At 48.1% G+C, this 19,483-nt stretch overlaps 1 protein-coding gene across 1 annotated transcript in view; it reads right to left on the minus strand.

The window, feature by feature from the left end:
- PFKP (phosphofructokinase, platelet) overlaps positions 1-19,483 on the minus strand; it is an 89,554-nt gene that overhangs the window by 28,562 nt on the left and 41,509 nt on the right. The window contains exons 4-13 of the mRNA XM_075550132.1: positions 17,792-17,981; positions 13,119-13,284; positions 11,524-11,568; positions 11,182-11,290; positions 7,359-7,454; positions 5,822-5,914; positions 3,968-4,093; positions 2,063-2,127; positions 1,294-1,363; positions 837-983 (exon numbers count right to left, since the gene is read on the minus strand). Coding sequence (XP_075406247.1) covers positions 837-983; positions 1,294-1,363; positions 2,063-2,127; positions 3,968-4,093; positions 5,822-5,914; positions 7,359-7,454; positions 11,182-11,290; positions 11,524-11,568; positions 13,119-13,284; positions 17,792-17,981 — 1,107 coding nt within the window. The remainder of the gene's footprint in view (positions 1-836; positions 984-1,293; positions 1,364-2,062; positions 2,128-3,967; positions 4,094-5,821; positions 5,915-7,358; positions 7,455-11,181; positions 11,291-11,523; positions 11,569-13,118; positions 13,285-17,791; positions 17,982-19,483) is intronic.

The raw sequence follows: 19,483 nt of genomic DNA on the forward strand, positions 1-19,483 counted from the left end.
GGCTCGTACAACTCATCACAATCCATCCACCCATCCATTGTGTCAAGCACATTTGTTCATTTGTTGCCATCATCATTCTCGAAACATTTGCCTTCTACTTGAGCCCTTGGTATCAGCTCATTTTTCCTCCTCCCTCCCCCCTCCCTCATGAGCTCTTGTTAATTTATAAATAATTATTATTTTGTCATATCTTACACTGTCCCACGGTCTCCCTTCACCCACTTTTCTGTTGTCCGTCCCCCCCTGGTCCTGAAGAGCTCATCTGTCCTGGATTCCCTATGTTTCCAGTTTCTATCTGCACCAGTGTAAGAGTGTATGGATTGTTATAAGAACTGTAAGAACCCCAAAAATGATTTATCAAAAAAACCCAAACACCAAATTCCTCTGCGTTGCTGGCAGGCCCTCATTGCCTTTATGCTCCTCTCCTCCGACCTTCCTGCCCCTCTCGCTGCTCCACGCACAGGAGCCTCCACCACCAGGCTTGCAACCCAAGCCAACCTCCCACCCGAGGCCCTTGATATAAAGCTCTGCCTTATCCATGTGTGAGGGTCTCTGGATTGGCTTCTACAGTCAACCTGCACTAACACAAAAGCTTACAAATAACGTGTACCATGTGAGCGCAATTGGAAGATCCTAGACCGTACCTTACGATGGTCTGAACTCTGAAGCAGAAGTTGTCCCTCAAGAACTGCCATTACATTTAGAGTCTTATATACATTTTAAAGAGCAAGGACACTCTCTCACTTAGCTGGAAGGTCACTTCAATGGGGGGCCAATTTACTTATGATGTTCAGATTAAGGGTATTTTTCGGCCTGGCGTCTCCTGTGACACTCACCTGCCCTTTGGAAAACCCATCAAAGCCATCGTAGATGGCGAGCATCCTGTGGCCGTCAGCTATCCCCATTCGGACAGCCGAGCGCACGGCAGCATTCATCCCAGCCGCGGGAGCGCCCACGTTGATAATGCACACATTACAGTTACTCTGCCAAAAAAGAAAGAAAAGGAAGCGTGTCAGGGCCGCAGGGTGCTTGTGTGAGCGCGTATTCTGTGCACACCCAGGAGCATCTCGTCGCAGCAGACTGCAGACCACGAGAGCTAACATAATTCATCTGAAAACAAAGGTCAGGGTGAAAGGGGTTGGTTTGCGAGTTCACGTAGTCTTTCGAGAGATGGCACTGGGGAGGGACTGGCCGTGCCGTCGCAGAACAGTGGCCTGTGAGGCGGTGGCAAGTGAGGCGTGGGTCACTGGGAAGAAAGCGGGAGCCGCAAGGTGAGTTGCACTACCCACTCACCTTGACAATCTGGGAATCTGGGATCTTCATGGAAAGGCGCTTGTAGATGTTCAGGTTGCTCTGAAAGCTCCTGAAACAGAAGGAAGCTTTTGAGGGCACAGAAGAGGGGATTCACCCGGGATGAAGGGCCCCCAGAAAGTGACAGTGTGACGCGGCGTCCGTGGTCTCTGCTGTTGGCTCTGTATACTGGCCACGAGAGACCAGTGGAGGGCAGAACGGACTCCCATGTCCTGCAGGGACCCTCCACGGGGACCCGCGGCGCTCTGTGTTCCTAGTTCAGAAGCACGCCAGCAAACAAACATTGTAGTGTGGCTCACGGGTATCTTCCAAAAAGCTAGCAAAATCCTCCCCTCAGAGTAAAATCTCACCAAATTCTGACTAATCTTTCACCCTGTCCCCCTCAATATAAAACATCCTTTATCCTTTTACTAGGCACCTCGGTCTTCGCCATACAGAACCAATGCTTTCTTTGTTCTGTGATGTTTGAAATTTTATATTGGAATAGAAGGCCCGTTCGACCTGACCCCAGCTGAAGAAGAAACGCGCCCAGCACAGGGTTAATACTGGCCGCCGATCAAAGGGCAGGCATTTGGCATCCACACACGGAGGTGCTGCGGAAGAGAAGTCTGCTGATCAGCTTCCAAGAGTCAGACACCCAAGCCCCTCGGGAATACAGTTCGATTCTGACACGCGTGGGGTCACCGTGAGTTGACTGATTACCAGAGGCACATTTGTTACAAATAAAATAGTTTTCTTCCAAAGAACTCACCTTCCTCGAAGCTGGACAGCGTCACTAAATCTTCTCTCGTCCATCGCCTTTTGCACGTCCTGGGTCTTTACAAAGGAATGAAGGAAAGAACACGTCCGGTTTAGGGCTCTCGTGAATGGCAGGGTGGGGCTCAAGCAGAACTAGCTGCGTCTTCCCAGTGATGGTCCCTGCCTTCAGAACTGAACCTCAGCTGGCCGAGTGGTGCAAACAAACATTCTAAAGTCCAGACCAGCCGTTGGCAGCCCCGTCCGCATGCTTACAAACGGTAATGACCCTCTCAAAGCTCACATCTCAGAACGGCTAGGGTTTTACTCTGAGAGAGCAATCCCACAGGCAAACGGAGCTCTTGGGCAAGGCTGCCGAAAATCGCTCAATTTGAGTGTAGTGGGAGAAAGTGACCAGCTGCCTCTGTGCCTGGCCCTGAGTCGGCCAAACGTGCTGGGCAGAGAACTTGGACTTCGGGGCAGGTAGCCCATGTCAGACTCCTCTCTCTGTTCTTTTCCTGCAGTAGGGTCTGGGGCAAACGGTTTCTCTTTCTGACTTTAAGCTCCTCGTCGGTAAAATAAGAAAAAACGCTCCTTGTTTTTCAAGCTATTCACAGGTCTTAAAGGCACACAAAGCATTAGGAAACACCTCACCAGTAGCAGGTGCTCCCTGAATGGTTCACTATTGCTTTGAGTCAGAACACCTCTATTTGATCCCCTGAAGACAAATGAGCAGACACGTTTTTGCTTCTGAATCAACAATGAAACGCTGGATGTAAGCAGTCTGGTAACAAATTTACTACACACAGCTTGGTGTCTCTCTCTCTCTCTCTCACACACACACACACACACACACACACACACACACACACACACACACTTTACTAACTGCTGTAAGCTTTTGGATATTGTTTCTAAGGTCATTCAGTTTAACAAGTCCTTTGGTTTAACGACTTCTCTGAACACCAAAAAACAAAACCCAAAACTCACAGTCATTGAGCCAACTCTGACCTGTGGGGACCCTACCGGGCAGGGTAGAACTGCCCCTGTGGGTTTCCGAGACTGTAACTTTTTACAGTAGAAAGACTCGTCTTTCTCCCACAGAGGGATGGGTAGTTTTGAACTGCTGACCTGTTGGGTAGCAGTCCAACGCTTAGCCACTAGAGCATCGGGGTTTCTCGCATAGGCTACAAACTATATATACTTCAGAGTCACTGGAAAGACAGCAGAAAATGATGGTCATGGCTAACCTTTGAAAAGTTTGGAATAAATACAAAACAGAAAATTTATTTCAGATGCAATTCTATCACCAGCTGATATAATGACCAACTAGAAAGTGCTAAATCATTTAAAAAGTCCTCCTACATCCACTGCCCCAGTGACAGGAGTGGACACATCCCCTGCAGTTGCCGTTCTAACAGTGACATTATGGATCTGGAAGTTTCTGGGGCCAGGAGGGCAGGAGGAGGTGAATGGGTGGAGAAGCTAAACCTTATGTATCCCTTGTGAAACTCGACAGCGAACCTTTCCCTGTGTGCCACACCACACCACTTAGTAAAGGCCGCATAGGCCTTTTTTTTTGGCGTGTTGATCTAACACACGATGACTCTCAAATGACACCTATGTTTGGCAAATTGCTTCTGAAAGCACGTCACTTCGATGGCAACCAGAAAAGCACCAAGGAACGCACACACTGACATGGTCTGGGTTTCCCAAAGGCTGAAAACACAAAGCCTGGTTACCATCATCCATGGCATGGGGGAAGCTAGTTTTGTTCTTAGAAAGGTCACGTAACTGACTGTCCACCTTACGAGCAGCAGGAGCACGCACATGCTCTGACTTGCTAGCAGCAGGCGCCACCCACAGCCCCGGGAGTAGTTATGAACCAGGCCACGCGGGACTGGCTGCGCACGGGACTCACCATCTGCACACACTCCACCAGGGGCAGGCGCAGCGCGTGGTTTCCGCTCAGGGAAACTACACAGGCTGGGGTCTCTGGGGTGGCTTCAAGGAGCGCGATCACAGCCTCCACCCCCAGGCGACTGGCCTGGAGAGGAAATCAGCAATGATCAAACGGCTCTTTGCATTAAGAGACCTCAGGACCCACCCCCCAACCATGTATTCTCACAGAGATGCATCCTTAAACACTAGCTTTTCCACCACAGTATGCAGATGGCGCCAAACTGTGCTTTAAAGTCTTCCATTTTCAACTTCCTTTCCGCTCCGTTGAATGGAATCTCAATTCAGTATGCATATTCGTCCCCAAACCAGGCTCTCTGCCACAGAGCCCATCCGGAGTCCCAGCGATTCTGAACCAAAGACGAGAACTGTCCCGATGGGTTTCCGAGACTGGAGATCTTCCCTGGACTGAGAGCCCAATCTTTCTCCCGAGGACACCTGGACTTCCCCTGTTGACCTTGTGGTTAGCGGCCCAAATGGCACCCTACTCTGCCACCACGTCTCCTTCTTCATATTCCTTACAACTTACCTTTTCTCTCGTCACGGGTTTCCCACTCTCTACGTAGCTGTTGGGTTTGGTTTGCTACTATGGAGTTGAGGGGTCTCACGTCTCTATTCAGGAGGGGTATTGCTCTGCTGCCTTCTTTCCTTGTGGCTCCTCTGTCTCACTTTGGCATCTAGGAAATCCTGGCCTCAGAGAATGAGTTAGGAAGTGTTTCCCCTCTTCAACTTTATGGAAGGGCTCACAACTTCTGGTGGAATTCCTGGTGAGCCCATCTTGTTCAAGAGTTTTTTAGGTTGAGAGGTTGTGTTGTTTTGTTTTTGTCTTTGCTTGTTTGTTCAACTTGCTTTCATTGACTTATTTTTCCACTCCCCAATCCTCCTTTCCTCAGTCTCATCAGGTAGCTACTAATATTAGTTTGAGAGGATAGATTTGCCTTTTGGGAGGGAGGACAGCCGAAACATTTATTATATTACATTTATTATATCACATCCTATTCTATTTACTTCTCAAAGGTGCCGACCCACAATAGACTTTATAGAACTGGGATCCTACAGTATGCTGCATCCTCTGGCCCGTCATTCACTGTACTCAGCACCACGCTGTCCAGGCTCAGCCAGGTGTTGCTTTGTTTGAGAAGTTCACTCATTTTATGGCTCTACTCTGTTTTGTTTATATCCATTAACGTGCTGACGGACACCTGCGTTGTTTCCCCTCCTTGGCTCTTGTTTACCATTAACTCTGAACACACTTCTCTGTATCAAAGAGACGTCATGATTTCAGTAAGAACTGCTCAAGAGGAGTGGAGACAGAGGCTAGAGATAGATGAAGAATAGACAGTATTTAAAAATAAAAACGGAAGGTCTGGATTCCGGATGTCTGGTGCCCCTTTGTGTATGTTTTCACACACCAACACTCAGCACATCGACCTTCCTTCCACATTTGGGGTGCTGGTCTTTCTTGAGGACACGCCGGCCACTGTGGGTGGCATATCAACCTTGCATGTGCGTTGATGGGGCTGCTGGTATGCGAGCGACTCTGGGCCTAGAAATAGCTACAGAGCAGCAAGTCCCACAGGATATTTAAAAGGAAACCATGAGGAATGAACCACCCAGTGTGATAGACATTCATATATGTCTATAAATAGATACGCTATTTATTTATTATTTTACCAACTGTCTCTGTGAAATATCAGTGGTATTGTTCTACACTGGTGTTATTAGTTTTTTTTCCGTTCCCAGAAATGCTACTATCAGAAAATATTGCTACTTCCCTGGAGATCTTGTGAAACTGTCTGCAAACCCACCCACTTACCAGGATCCTGTCAAAAGCAGAAGGCGTTCCTCCTCTTTGCACGTGTCCGAGGATCGTCACCCGGGTGTCCAACCCCAGCTGCTTCACTACCAGCTAGAGGGACAAATCTCTATGAGGAGGTGTCGAGAACCCACGCACAGGCGAACACAAGGATATTCAGTAACAGGTGCAGAGTACTGAGAAACAATTTTGCTACTCTTTCTTCCGAGATAGGGAGTGGGAGGGGGGAGTCTAAAATCTCACTTCCTAAATAAGACCCTCTTCTCCCACGTCGCAAGTGACGTGAGTGACATGGCTGAAAGCAAATCACTTCTACAGCTGAGATTCCGTCGCACTGACTAGCAGCGTACATTACTCACCAGCAATGGCTTTGGTTTGGCATACTCCAAGTGTTACTAATACTTTATGAACCAGAAACATGTCTCTGAAATCAGCCCAGTTCTGGACAGCTGTGATGTGTGCGGGGCGGTCTAGGAAAACCGAGGCATTCTCCGTTCACCCGCAGCCCTTCTGAAAACTAGCAGGGCGGCTAGGCAGAAGACCTGACCCTCCTCTAGCGCTCGGTTTCCTCCTCTCTAAGAACACAATGGTTGGGCTCTATGCATTCAACGGTTCTTTCTTGGTTTACTATCGCATGACTCAGGCTTCGCTTGAGTCACGTGGGAAAAACCAATCTCTGCCTTCGTTGTACCCATGACATCTTGGCAGGTCTCCTATTGGCAGACAGCTCACTGCCAGAAAGCTTTCACAGCTGGACTATGCAAGTGGATAGCTGGTCTGAGAATAAATCAAATGCATCTTTTGGCTCAACAGTTACTCATGACTAAACATAACAGAGAAAGCGCCACGCAAAGTTAGGCTGAGATGTCTTTATGCCGTGGCCTGGAGCTTCAACTAGCGTCCGCTCTGTTCTGCAAGCGTCTAGTGCCTTCGCGTGTCCGGTTGCCACTATAATCACAGCAACTTGGCTTGATGCCATAAGAGTCGGGCCTCAACAGGCAGGCACCCATCTGAGTGAGTCCTAGGGCAACAAGACTACCATTGCCTGGGTCCACTTCAAGACTGGGGTTCAGATTCAACACAGGGGCTTTCTTTGGGGTTAAGAACATGCTCAGCAGTAGCTCCAGGCTAAAAGGAGGGAGAATTGGGCAGACACCATCTTTTCCTACCGCCACCCAGAGTCCTGGGGCCCAGCAGCCAACTTGTTAATCCTTTGAGCAGTAAGCCATTAACAGCTAAGGGTTTTCTGTTACATTAAAGACCACAAGTGGCTATTCTGTGCTACTTCCGTTCCTCTGCAGGGAGTTCACATGGCCTTGTAGGGATATTACCGACAGAAGGGTAGAGGCCCTGCGTCTCCAGAAGTCGGGGCTTGTCTGCTGCCATTCCATTAACACGCAGATTCATTTAGAAGATATTTATAAATAGCAGGAACTTTTTAAAAAAAAATAGTGCAACGTTTTACACCAAAATCTTGGCAATGGTGTTATATCTCATACTTGAAGATAACAGGGTAAAGGAAAGAAACTGTACTTACGTCCTTGATTTTCTCAGAAGTAATAGGTTTATTTTGGTAATCGATTGCTCCTTCAGCCACAATGATAATGTTCAGCCGTTTCTTTTGAGCACGGTTCTAAGAAAATAGAAACCCAAGTCCTTCAATTCCTAAATGTCCCTTAAAAACGAAAGCAAAGCCATAGTCACGTGTCCCAAAGTGAATTAGCATCTTTCCGAACAGAAAGCTTCATTAAGCACCACAAGTGTTGTTACTTGCCATTGGGAAGACTTTGTCCCCTGGCGACCTTATGTCCATGTGCAGAGTAGAACTGCTCTGTAGGGTTTTCTTGGCAGCCCTGGTGGCATAGTGGTTACACGTTGGGCTGTGATCCTCAAGGTCAGCAGTTTGAAACCACCAGCAAGCTCCAAGGGAGAAAGATGAGGCTTTCTACTCCCATAAAGAGTTACAGTCTCAGAAACTCATAGGGGGTAGTTCTACCCTGTCCTGGAGGATCTCTGTGAGTAAAGATGGACTCGATAGCAGTGAGCTTGGCTTGGGTTTGGAGTCTTTACAGAAAAAGACCACATCTCCTCTTTCCAAGTCCTGTAGGGAAGGTTCAAACCTCCAGTCTTTAGATTTGCAGTGGCCTGTGCACTCAGGGACCTCAACTTCACAAGTAGTGTTTCCAAATAACAGGAAAGGGAAGCAAACAAAAACCTTTTAGGTAAGGAGATGGGATGAGCAGCAAGGGAAGAATGGAGGAACGGTGCAAGGCTCACTGGACAGAGCTGGAAAAAGTCTGTGGAGAACTGTCTGCTTACATATACCACAACCAACAGATTAAAAAGAAATATTCTAATCAACCCTTTGGGGTAAAGGCTGGGCTTATTTGGTGCTTGACAGTGATTCATAGGATGGGAGTGAGCGCAATGAAATCAGACTTTTCCAGTGGACAGTAGAAAGACAGAGAGACATGGGCAGTAGGCAGACAGGACACCAAAAAGGGAAATGGGGATTATCCGAACAAAGGTGTTCAGGCAGAAGTGCCTAAAGTGGCCAGACTGTCATTGTTTTGGTTTTGTGTAGGTGTGGCAGGTTACATAATCTCCTGTCAACTTGCAAAGGGGTGGAGTCTATCCTGTCAATCAAGCCATAGCCAATGAGGCCTCTGTGTGGGTGTGGCCTTCTCCTAAGGATTCTGGGAACTCCTGTCGTCCTCCCTGGGGGTGGGACACACTCTCCCTGTAACACATTCCTGTTGACAAGCCTGTTGGAGCAGTGCTGATGGAGCCAGAGCCCTGGGGCTGGAGGAGCCATGTGGAGACCCACACCAGTGCTCAGATGCTTCCCCTACCACTAGATCCACAAGACTTTCCGCCCACTGACCTGTGATCTTCCTGTATTCAGAGTCATTGCATGTGTTGTGGGTGTCTGAAGAGGAACTTATCGACTGATATTGGGCTTATGGGATAACATCAGACTTATCGACTTGATCAGGACTGGGCAGGGATGTTTTCTTGATATACAATTGCTCTTTGCTATAAAGCTGTTTCTTACACACATGAGTATCTAAGAATTTGTTTCTCTAGTCAACCCAGACTAACACAGTAGGTGTGCACTGATATTCTTTGCGGTTTCTTCAACACATTGGTTTAACTCAGGAGTCCTCAGACTTTTTAAAACAGGGGGCCAGTTCACTGTCCCTCAGACCCATTGGAGGGCCAGACTATAGTTTTTAAAAAATTATGAACAAATTCCTATGCACACACACATATCTTATTTTGAAGTAAAAAAACAAATGGGCCCAAAACACCCGGCAGGCCGGATAAATGTCCTTGGCGGGCCGCATGTGGCCCGCGGGCTGTAGTTTGAGGACCCCCGGAACTTTAGCTGTTAGGAGTGGCAGCCAGTAGTCGACTCAGTGCAGGAGAGGAATAACAGAAACGCTGGAACACGACAGAAAGAAAGGAGACAGAAGAGGGGAGAGGGGAAAGAAAGGAGAAAAAAGAAATCAAAGAAAGAGAAAAAGGACAAGGCACCCATTAAAAAAGGTAAAAATAGCAAAATAATTTTTCAAAGAACGAAAGGAAGAGTCTTCCTCATTAAAAAGCGGTTAGGATGTATTTTTCCTAAAGGCGGGAGCAGAAGGAAAGCCACTGCTGTCTGATGGGGATCTCCGCCTGCCTGGCACCGTTGAAACCGGTGTGGGCGAAAGAAAGACGTGCTGCTGTGTGCGGGGTGGGTTCAGAGTGGGCTGGCAGTGCACGGGGGTGAGGACCAGTTGAGCAATTGCAGGCAGCGCCTAAAGTCCGAGTGGGCCCACCTAGTGGCTCTTTGGCAGGATGCGGGCCTGGAGGCAGGCACGGAGTACCCTGGAGGGCAGAGGAAGTGGAATGCATTATGGAGGTAAAGAGGTCTTGTAGGGTGGCCTGCATTGTCTGGAAGGAGAAGAGGCTAAGGGAGAAGGGTGAAGAGAGATGGCCTGGGGCGAAGAGAGCAGAACACTCCTTGGGAGGTGGAGCTACCTTCCTGGACAGCCTGGGGCAGAGGGGTGGGTGGGTGTAGGCTATCTGGGAGGCAAACAGGTCAAGCCAGAAGACTGGCTCCAGGCGAGGAGCCTTCCAGGAGAAGGGGTCCAGTGGGATTAGCCAGCAAGGGAAGGGGCAAGGCCGGGAGCCATCCGAGAAGAGGAGCTGGACTCCCTGGGGCGGACTGAATGCAATGCTGGGAGATGAAGCAGTCCCCCAAAGGCTAGGAGGTGCGGGGTGCAGTCCAGCTCGGGCCTAGAGGGACCAGGATGTGCAGGAAGCGAAGTCATCACGAGGTCATCTGAGTCCATGGTACATGGCTAGCCAGGGGCAAGCAGGCCGCGCAGGTGGTCTGGGGTTGGGGTGTTTGTGGGCATGCCTATGGTGAGTTTGGCAGGGTGGGCCCAGGAGGAAGGGCTCTGTGTCTCACGGGCGCATTTCCCACCTCCTCTTCTCTTCTGGCCCCACCCATCATCCCTGGTGCACTGAAGGCTCGGGTTACTTATCGATATCGAGTTGGTCTCCAAGCTTGCTTGTGCCTGGTTTTTTGTTTCTTGTTTCTGCCCCCTTCCTTGCTATTTTTCTTCTGATTGTTGGAGGGGGATTTCTCCCAGTGCCATCAGTGGGCCATCATGAAGGGGCACCTCCCCAAATCACACTCTTTTGTAGATGCTCTGGGGCCTTGATTCCAAGCCAATTTATCTAGTATGATAAGTTTTTGAAGCTTCTTGCAGTGTTACATTAGTGGTCAACACAAATAGAATGATAATCATCTTGCAGATATAAATATTTTCATATATTGCTGTTAGGTGAGGTCAAGCCAATGTTCTACTCACAGTGACCCAGGTTAGCAAGTAGAACTGCCCTGTTGGGTTTTGGGAGCAAATCATCAGTTCCTATGAACTTCTGCCTGGATTCGAACTGCCAATCTTTCACATACAAGCTTGTACAAATCATCAACCCCAAGGCTACCAACATTTAAAGGGGTAAACACCATCATTTCGTTTTTCCTGGTCATTTCTAGCACCACAGTTTTAAAGTCCAAAATCCAAGATTTGTAGCTAAGACTATAAATACATGATTACACACACACACACGGCTTTGATGGTTTCTACTATGCATTATATTTTATAACATTAGACAAACTCATGAACCGTCTAGCCCATATATAAAGATTATATGAAACAAGCTGGAATTAATTTTCCAATTAGAAAGTCTTCACCTGTTTAAAACCTTCCAAACTGGAGAAAAGAAAATGTTTAAGCCAATGGAAAGCATGAGTAAGGCAATCCAACCAGAAAACTTTGAACAGACAGAAATACAACACGAATTACCTCGGATAGCTTAACGCAGATCTTTGCTTCCCAGTCGTCTTCTGGAGGAGCTTCAGGAAGAAACACCCAGTCCGCACCGCAGGCCAAAGCACTAACCAGGGCTAAATAGCTATTTGGAAGTAACATGAAACATCAATAAATCGAGGGGCCATCTTCTTAAGGGGTTCCTATTAAAAGTTCAACAACCGATTCCAGCAAAGAGTCGCATGGGCTTCTGCCCCACAACAGTGGCTCCTCCGTACACTCTCTGTGAGAACACGCACAAGCTGGAAGAGGCGGGGGCTCAGCAGGGGAAGATGGCCAACATCATTTTGACTCTGAAGTGTGTCGGCGGATACGTACCCACAGTGTCTCCCCATGACCTCAAGAACGAAGGTCCGCTGGTGGCTGGAAAACACACAAAGCGACACGGACTTGAGTAACTCCATGACCAGCTTTTTGAGCACAGAGAAACACGTCGGCTGCCAAGTTCAACAGCAGCACGATTCCAGAGCTAAGGCAGGGAGCGAAGCTGCCTTCCACAATGATCCATTTTCCACAGAAGCAACTGTTTCCACAGTGGTTTCCTCTCTGGTCAAGGGGCCTCCGCAGGGGAAGGCTTTTCTAGCTCTACTTTTTCTAGCAGGTATTTGCTTGTACACGGGACATAATGAATACTTACATGGTCTCTTGGAGACAGTAGCTACACTGGGCAGAGTCAGTGACTCCTCACGTTAACAATAACGAGCCGAGTATAAGCAACAGCCAACACGAGAGTATGGCAGACAGGAAGTCTGCTCAGTCGTGTTCAGCTGCTGTGCTTTCCGTGGGACGGGAAACGCTAGTTCACTTGAGAGAGTCCAGGGTTTGCAATGGTATGCTAGAAGAGCACATGGTATGCACGTGTGGGGCTGGGTGGGTTCAATGAAGTGGAAGATCAACCCCATACGAATCAAAAGGTGATGCAATCTGGGTACTTTCCAACTCTCAAGTTCCTCATCCATACAGTGGGAGATACTGCTCTCCTTCCTATTTAAAATGAGCTTTATAAACTATGGAAGACCACCTAGGAGTCCCTGGACTGGGCCGAGTGGCTGATGTACTTGGCTGGAAACCGGGAGGTTAGAGAGTCCAGTCCACTCAGAGATGGCTTGGCAGAAAGGTCTGCTGGTTTACTTCTGAAAAAGCATCTACTGCAAGCCTTCGGGGGTAGAGTTCTCCTCCGCGTTCCCGGAGTAATGGCTTTATAAAGAATGAAATCTGGATAAAATCGGATTGATCTATGTACTTTAGAAAAACTGTACAGGTTAGAAACAGAGCAATAAGGAGATGCTTCAACATGTTCCGGTAGGTGCCCTTGGCAGCACCCTTGAGCTGATCCTGACAGAGGGGAACTGCTCCCTAGGGTTTCCAAGACTGTGGTCTTGACCGGCAGGAGAAGGATGGGGCTTCCTACTCCCATCAAGAGTTACAGTTCTGCCCTGGCTTTAGGCTTGCTAAGAATCAGAACCAGCTTGCTGGAAGGGAAAGATAAAGATAGAGATAGATCGACAATCTTTCCAGGGGCAGTTGCCACATCTCTTAGCCATATATACCAGCTGGACGGTTTGGATCCCCAGGTTTTGAGTCAGCATTTAATTACTGGGCATTTAATTACTGGGCCCCCATCTAGTTTACTCCTTCTTATTAACTCCAGGCAGGCCGTCAGGTAATGATTTTGTTCTAAAAAGTTTACCACAATAAATAGGTCTTACACTTTTATCATGAAAAAACAAACAAGCAAAACCCCCACACTTTAAAACTAAAAAGTAACCTCAGAAAGATATGCTGGCAATGGTTTCTCACACGGACTACAACTATTCGTCTTTGCACGTTCTAAAGTTTCTGAAGTCGTAGAGCCGGTACTGACTTAGGCTTTGTGCACACCTGCCTCAGGTGTGCTGTCCTACGTGCCTCACCTCTGCGCCGTGGTCATGATAGCATCAACGACTTCAATAATCCTGTGCAGGGCCGAGTCGGTGCCAATCGTCATGTCTGTCCCACAGAAGTCGTTGTCGATGGAGCCGACCATGCCCACAATGTTGAGGTACCAGTACTTCTGCACAGCATCCTCATCAATCTGACCTGCGTGGACGAGCAGAAACAAAATTGAACGACGGGCTTTGCAAACTGCCAAGGGGCACTAACTCCACGGGCGTCCCATGAGGGTGTGGAGAAAATGAGCGATGGAGAGGAAATCCTTGCATTGAAATTGTTTTTCCTATTTGTGAGTTTATGTTCTCAGAATTACATGACGCTATCATGCTGTATATTTAGAGAAGTAAGACAGGCAGGTGAAAGTAATTATTAGAAAATACGAGGATGCGATTTGATGCTTGGACAAGAATGCTTGATTCTAGTAAGGAAGGAGTGAGTGGGGAGGGAGAGAAGGAAGCCAGAGAGGGATTCACAGGTTCAATCTGGGATATGGTCTGAATTTTATCTGGCAGTGGCTTCAGAGAATGTCACGTCTCTGGATAGGGATGCACTAAATTCTAGAATTAAATGTTTAAAAAGACAATGTAATCTTATTTTATTTCCATTTTCCCATTCTTTTGTTTTTTTAAATTACATTTGGACCTTTAAATAAACCTATACACATAGATATACCACTATTCAGTAAGACTATTCAATTAAAAATTATTTTATTGGGGCCTTGTACAACTTTTATCAAAATCCATCCATTCATCCACGTGTCAAGCACATTTGTTGCCATCATCATTCTCAAAACATGTGCTTTTCACTTGAGCCCTTGGCGTCAGCTCATTTTTTCCTCCCTCCCCTCCCCTCCCCTTCTTCCCTCATGAGCCCTTGATAATTTATAAGTTATTATTATTTTTTCATGTCTTACACTGTCCAGTGTCTCCCTTCACCCACTTTTCTGTTGTCCACCCCCCAGGGAACAGGTTATATGTAGATCCTTGTAATAATTTCCCCCTTTCTACCACTCCTTCCCCTCACCCTCCTGGTATCGCTACTCTCATTATTGGTCCTTAGGCGTTTATCTGTCCTGGATTCCCTGTGTTTCCAGTTCCTATCTGTACCAGTGTACATCCTCTGGTCTAGCCGGATTCGTAAGGTAGAATTGGGATCATGATTGTGGGGGGAGGGGCGGGGGGCATTAAAGAACTAGAGGGAAGTTGTATATTCCATCAGTGCTGTACTGCACCCTGACTAGCTCGTCTCTTCCCCATGACCCTTCTGTAAGGGGATGTCCAGTTGCCTACAGATGGGCTTTGGGTCCCCACTCGGCACTCCCCTCATTCATAATGGTATGATTTTGTGTTCTTTGGTGCCTGATACCTGATCCCGTTGACAGCTTGTGATCACACAGGCTGGTGTGCTTCTTCCATGTGGGCCTTGTTGCTTCTCAGCTAGATGGCCGCTTGTTTACCTTTCAAGTCTTTAAGACCCCAGATGCTATGTCTTTTGATAGCCAGGTACCATCAACTTTCTTCACCACATCTGCTTATGAACCTGCTTTGTCTTCAGTGATTGTGTTTGGAATGCCAGCTTAATAGAACAAAGTATTCTTGCACTGAGGGAGTACTTGAGTAGAGGCCCAATGTCCATCTGCGACCTTAATACTAAACCTATAAATATATACACATGTATCTATTTCCCCATACTCATACATAAATACATTTACATATGTACATGCATGTATTTAGACCTCTATAAATGTTCTTTGCCTCCTAGTTTTTTTCCTCTATTTCCTTTTACTTGCCTCTTGTCCCACTATCATATTCAGCCTTCATTTGGGTTTCAGTAATTCCTCCTGGTTACATTGCCCTTGATCCAGTCCTACCAGGCCTCCTCATCATCAATTTTGGATCATTTGTTATTCCCTTGTCCCTGGCCTTGTTAACACCCACTTCCCTTCCCCTGCCTCCTCCTCTCCCATGTCCCCCCGGAATCACTGGTCCCCTTGTTTTCTCCCCCAGATTATTTATCCCACCTATCTCATCTAGATAGACATGCAGAGATAATAATATGCACAAAAAGCAAACAGAGCAAAACAAAGCAACAAAAGAAAACAATAACAACAACCAAAAAAAATCACATGACAAAAAAAGAGAGAAAAACCTGTTAATAGTGTCTGTTTGTTGACCTTTAGGAGTCTTTTCTGGTCAAGTCTGATGGGGTGACATGTCCTGGCCCCAAAGTATATTTTTGGTATTCCCTGGGGACTTCATTGCTCTGCTCTCCTTGCTGTTCTGTTGCACGCCCTTAGTGTTTCACCTTAGTGTGGAGGGGTCAGATTGGGCACAATTCCCGTACTGTGTCTCCAGTGTTGTCCCCTGTAGCACTATGGGCCAGTGAAGGACATTGTGTCTCGTAGTAGGACCGGCCATATGACCCTCTCTGTGCTTTGGCTGCTCTGAGTGGGAATATCGTTTTCACGGCTTGGTGGGCCAGGATGCGCTCCACTCTCTCGTCCTCTCCCTTCATTTGCTCCCGTGTGTTTTGATCAGACACATCCCTCTCCCTCAGCTGTAGCTTCAGTGCTGTCCTCTGAAGTGAATTCTTCTGTGGGGAGGGGGTGGCTGTCCATGTAGTTGGGATTGGGGCCGGCCCTGCTATGCTAGTTTTTGTGAAACATGCATGTCACAAACGACCGTGCTTCTAGTCCTCAATACTTCTCTTTTCTCCAGGCGAGACCACCTCTGTGGACCTCCCTCCTCTAAAGCGGAACCTGCATGGCTTTGCACATTGAAGTACACCAGGTACGCCGGGGAGTTATGGTAGGCCTTCGAAGATTCATTGTACTCGATCTTTCCTGCTTCACACTCACTTAAATGTTCTTATTTTTCTTCGTCAGTGAGATCTTGCCACATGCCACCAATAATCTTGCTGATCTCCCAGAACTTTAGTCAGGGTTGGGAGCCTGGACGTAGGTCCAGCCCTTTCTGCTGTAGGGCATCAGCAGTGTAGCTGGTGGCTCTGGGGGTTTTGGAATCGGAATGCCAGATGTGTCGGTCCCCTCGCAGTCTGTAGTTGTAGATGAGTATGTTGACATACAGACCGGTCGTATGGGCTGTAGCTCACAAACCCTGGTGTGCTGGGCATTTGTGTTGCAGGAGCTGGGGCGGGAGATGGTCTTTCTAACAGTTAAGTTCTCAGCTCCTTAAGAATGAATGAGACATTTGTTCACGAGAAATAAAACTTCCAACAAGGCTCTGGTCGTCCAGAGTGAAACCCAGGATTTTTGAAGATTTTCTTAGAACACCATGGGGAGGAGCTAGACAGTCAGTGTCTACTTAGCAGTGGGATGAAAGAGACCCAAACAGGGCAGGTCTATGTCAATCAAATCAGACTATTCTAGGGGTCCAGTCAGAGACAGCGGGAGCCTCAGGCCTGATGATGAGTGTTCCGTGAGCCTCGGATGACGAGTCCACTTCCGGGGAATCAACGGAACCATATTAGGCCAGAACAAGACGGACAAGGGAGTACCATTAAGCCTTTGCTGCTTACAATTTAATGGCCATTCTCAGTTCCCCATGTCTTTCCTTAAATTTGGGGATAACAGTTTTATTCCAAATTTCAGTTGCTCATAAATCTGCTCAGACAAAGAAGCAAAGGCAACGGGCCATATCTGACATGAAATGTAAATTGTCTAACAATGGCTTTAAAAGGTTTAAAACCACTGGGTTTGTATAAATCCTCTTCTATTTAGCAGTATTTCCCAAAGTGGGCCCGATCCAGGGGATGCTGGCCTCCATCCTGGGTTATGGCTGTTGTTCAAGAGTCCTCAACTGCCACACGGTGCTGAGTAATTTCTTTTTAAGGGGGCAAGAAGGAGGTCAAATAAGTTTGAGAATCTATGCTCTATAGCAGGCGTCCTCAAACTGCGGCCCGCGGGCCACATGCGGCCCGCCGAGGACATTTATCCAGCCCGCTAGGTGTTTTTGTCCCGTTTGTTTGTTTTACTTCAAAATAAGGTATGTGCAGTGTGCGTAGGAATTTGTTCATTGTTTTTTTTTTTTAAACTATAGTCCGGCCCTCCAATGGGTCGGAGGGACAGTGAACTGGCCCCCAGTTTGAAAAGGTTGAGGACCCCTGCTCTAAGTTTCAAAGGCGGCAGAGGGCAGACAGTGCAGCATCAGACAACCTTGCAATAGCCTGGTTTTAAAGAGACCCGGGAGCAGCTGGAGTTACACGGTGTGAACACTGACGTGCAGACTCCAAGTGGAACCGCTTGTGTGGAGCCTGGCTCAACCCAGAAAGCGGTGTGGCTTCAGCCAAGGCTTCTCATTCCTCATCTGTAAAATGGGGATGAGCCAAAAAGTCACCCCCGTCCGTTGCTGTGAGGATGACATCAGATCTTTTGTAACAAAATGTTAGCAGAGAGGCTGACACGCGGGAAGGTTCAACGTGTGTTACTGTCTGTTTTGTTAAAGCTAGTGTTACTGTAAGATCTGCAGTGATAGCCACAGCCACCGTCATGACCCTGACCCCGACCCCCACCATGACCACCATCCATACGTCTGCTATGAATAAAACACACACAATATGGGAATTGAGGCAAGGGGAATAAAAGGCCAAGAGACAGCGAATGTATTGGAAGTGAACCAGAAATGCAGAGCTCTACCATTTTGTGCCAGCTCCTCCAGCAGACCACTCCATTCCTTCCGGAAGATATTGGCCCCTGTTAAGCTTCCGTCCCCACCAATCACACACAGATTGGTAATTCCCAGGTGAATCAAGTTGCAGGCAGCTTGCAAGCGACCTTCCCGGGTACGAAACGACTGGCACCGGGCACTGCCGATGATCGTCCCTCCCTGGAAAAGAAGCAAATGGATGTTTAGTTCTGCCTCCTTTCAACTCAGACAGACAGCAGGAGGGATTAGCTCCTGCCGGTACTGACTCACAGACTCACGGCTTTCCAAATTAGGGGTTACCCCACTTGAATCTTTTAGATGAGTCCGCTGCCAAAGATGGTCATTGTCCTATTTTAAAACCCATACTGCAATTCTATCGATGAAAACACATGCATCGTGCCCCGTGGGGGCCCAACAGTGTAGAGGAACACGAACAATTGGCAGCCACTAGATAAAGAGGCCGACTTGCAGAGTCTGGAAAATTACACCAGCAGGCTACACAGCCTCTGGTGAACTGGGCCAACACTAGGTCAACCTGGCCACCTGAACACCGTCCTTCCAGTGCTCACAGCTCCTTGTAGCTTGTCCAGTAAGCCACGTGGGAATGGTGTGAGGGCACATCGGACATCCTCTGACTACCCAAGGGGGGAGGAAGATAAACTCATCATAAGCTCAGGCTGCTTCCCGTGAGGCGAACCTCGTCCGTGCCTCCGTCCTCTAGCCTTCTTGACTTTATTCTGACACTCCCTCAGCACTTTCTACGTCTCTGCCGGGTTTGATCATCCACGGCCATGGCCACATAGAACTCACAGTCAATGAATATGGGGTTTATTACGGAAGTAAACAAAAAAGCACCCCACTGTCATGGAGTCCATTCTGACTCATTGCAACCCTATAGGTCAGGGTCGAACTTCTGTGGATTTCCGAGTCTGTAATTCTTTATGGGAGTAGAAAGCCTCATCTTTCTCCCAAGGAGCACCTGGTGGTTTAGAACTGCTGACCTTGAAGTTAACAGCCCAACACGTAAACCACTCTGCCATAGGGCACAATTCAGGATCAGAAATGTTCAGGATACAGTTTTCCAGGCAGGAGCACCTCTCCACAACCACGTCACAGACACCTCTTTCCAGTCCTCTCGGCCCCAAGGCCCTTGGTCTCTGCCTGCTTGGGCAAGTGTTACAAAGTTCTCAAAGTGCACGCCACTGGAGCGCCCCCTCAGGGAGAAGGTGCTCAGCTCTCCCTTCAGTGGGTCAGCCAGGCTACCTGCCTGACTAAACACTGGATGCACGCCACTCCAGAAGAGAGCCTCAGCTTTACTGGCTCCATCGGCTGGGAAGCTGCCTGCTCGGCGGCCTCGTGTTCTTGCTTGTGTGCCTTTGCTCCTCCACGTCTCCACCACACCCCTCATCCCACCAGCTCTCCAGGATCCCAGCCCTCTGCCTTCTACATCAAATTGAAGAAGCGCAGTCTAGGGCTCTCCAGAGTCCCAAGGACACATTTGTGTTCTAGACTCTGTTTTCTGAATCCTTCCAAGATCCCTTGCCCTTGCCTCTGAGATGGCTCCTTTGAAGTCCAGGGGGATGGCAGAGTCAACCAATCTCCAGGTTGGAGTCCTACCCACCCTATTTGCAATGGTCCCACAGAGTCACTTAGTGGGACTACGGCTAAAGAGCCATAGCAAG

This window comes from Tenrec ecaudatus, chromosome 5 (genome assembly GCF_050624435.1).
Source record: "Tenrec ecaudatus isolate mTenEca1 chromosome 5, mTenEca1.hap1, whole genome shotgun sequence".
Lineage (NCBI taxonomy): Eukaryota > Metazoa > Chordata > Mammalia > Afrosoricida > Tenrecidae > Tenrec > Tenrec ecaudatus.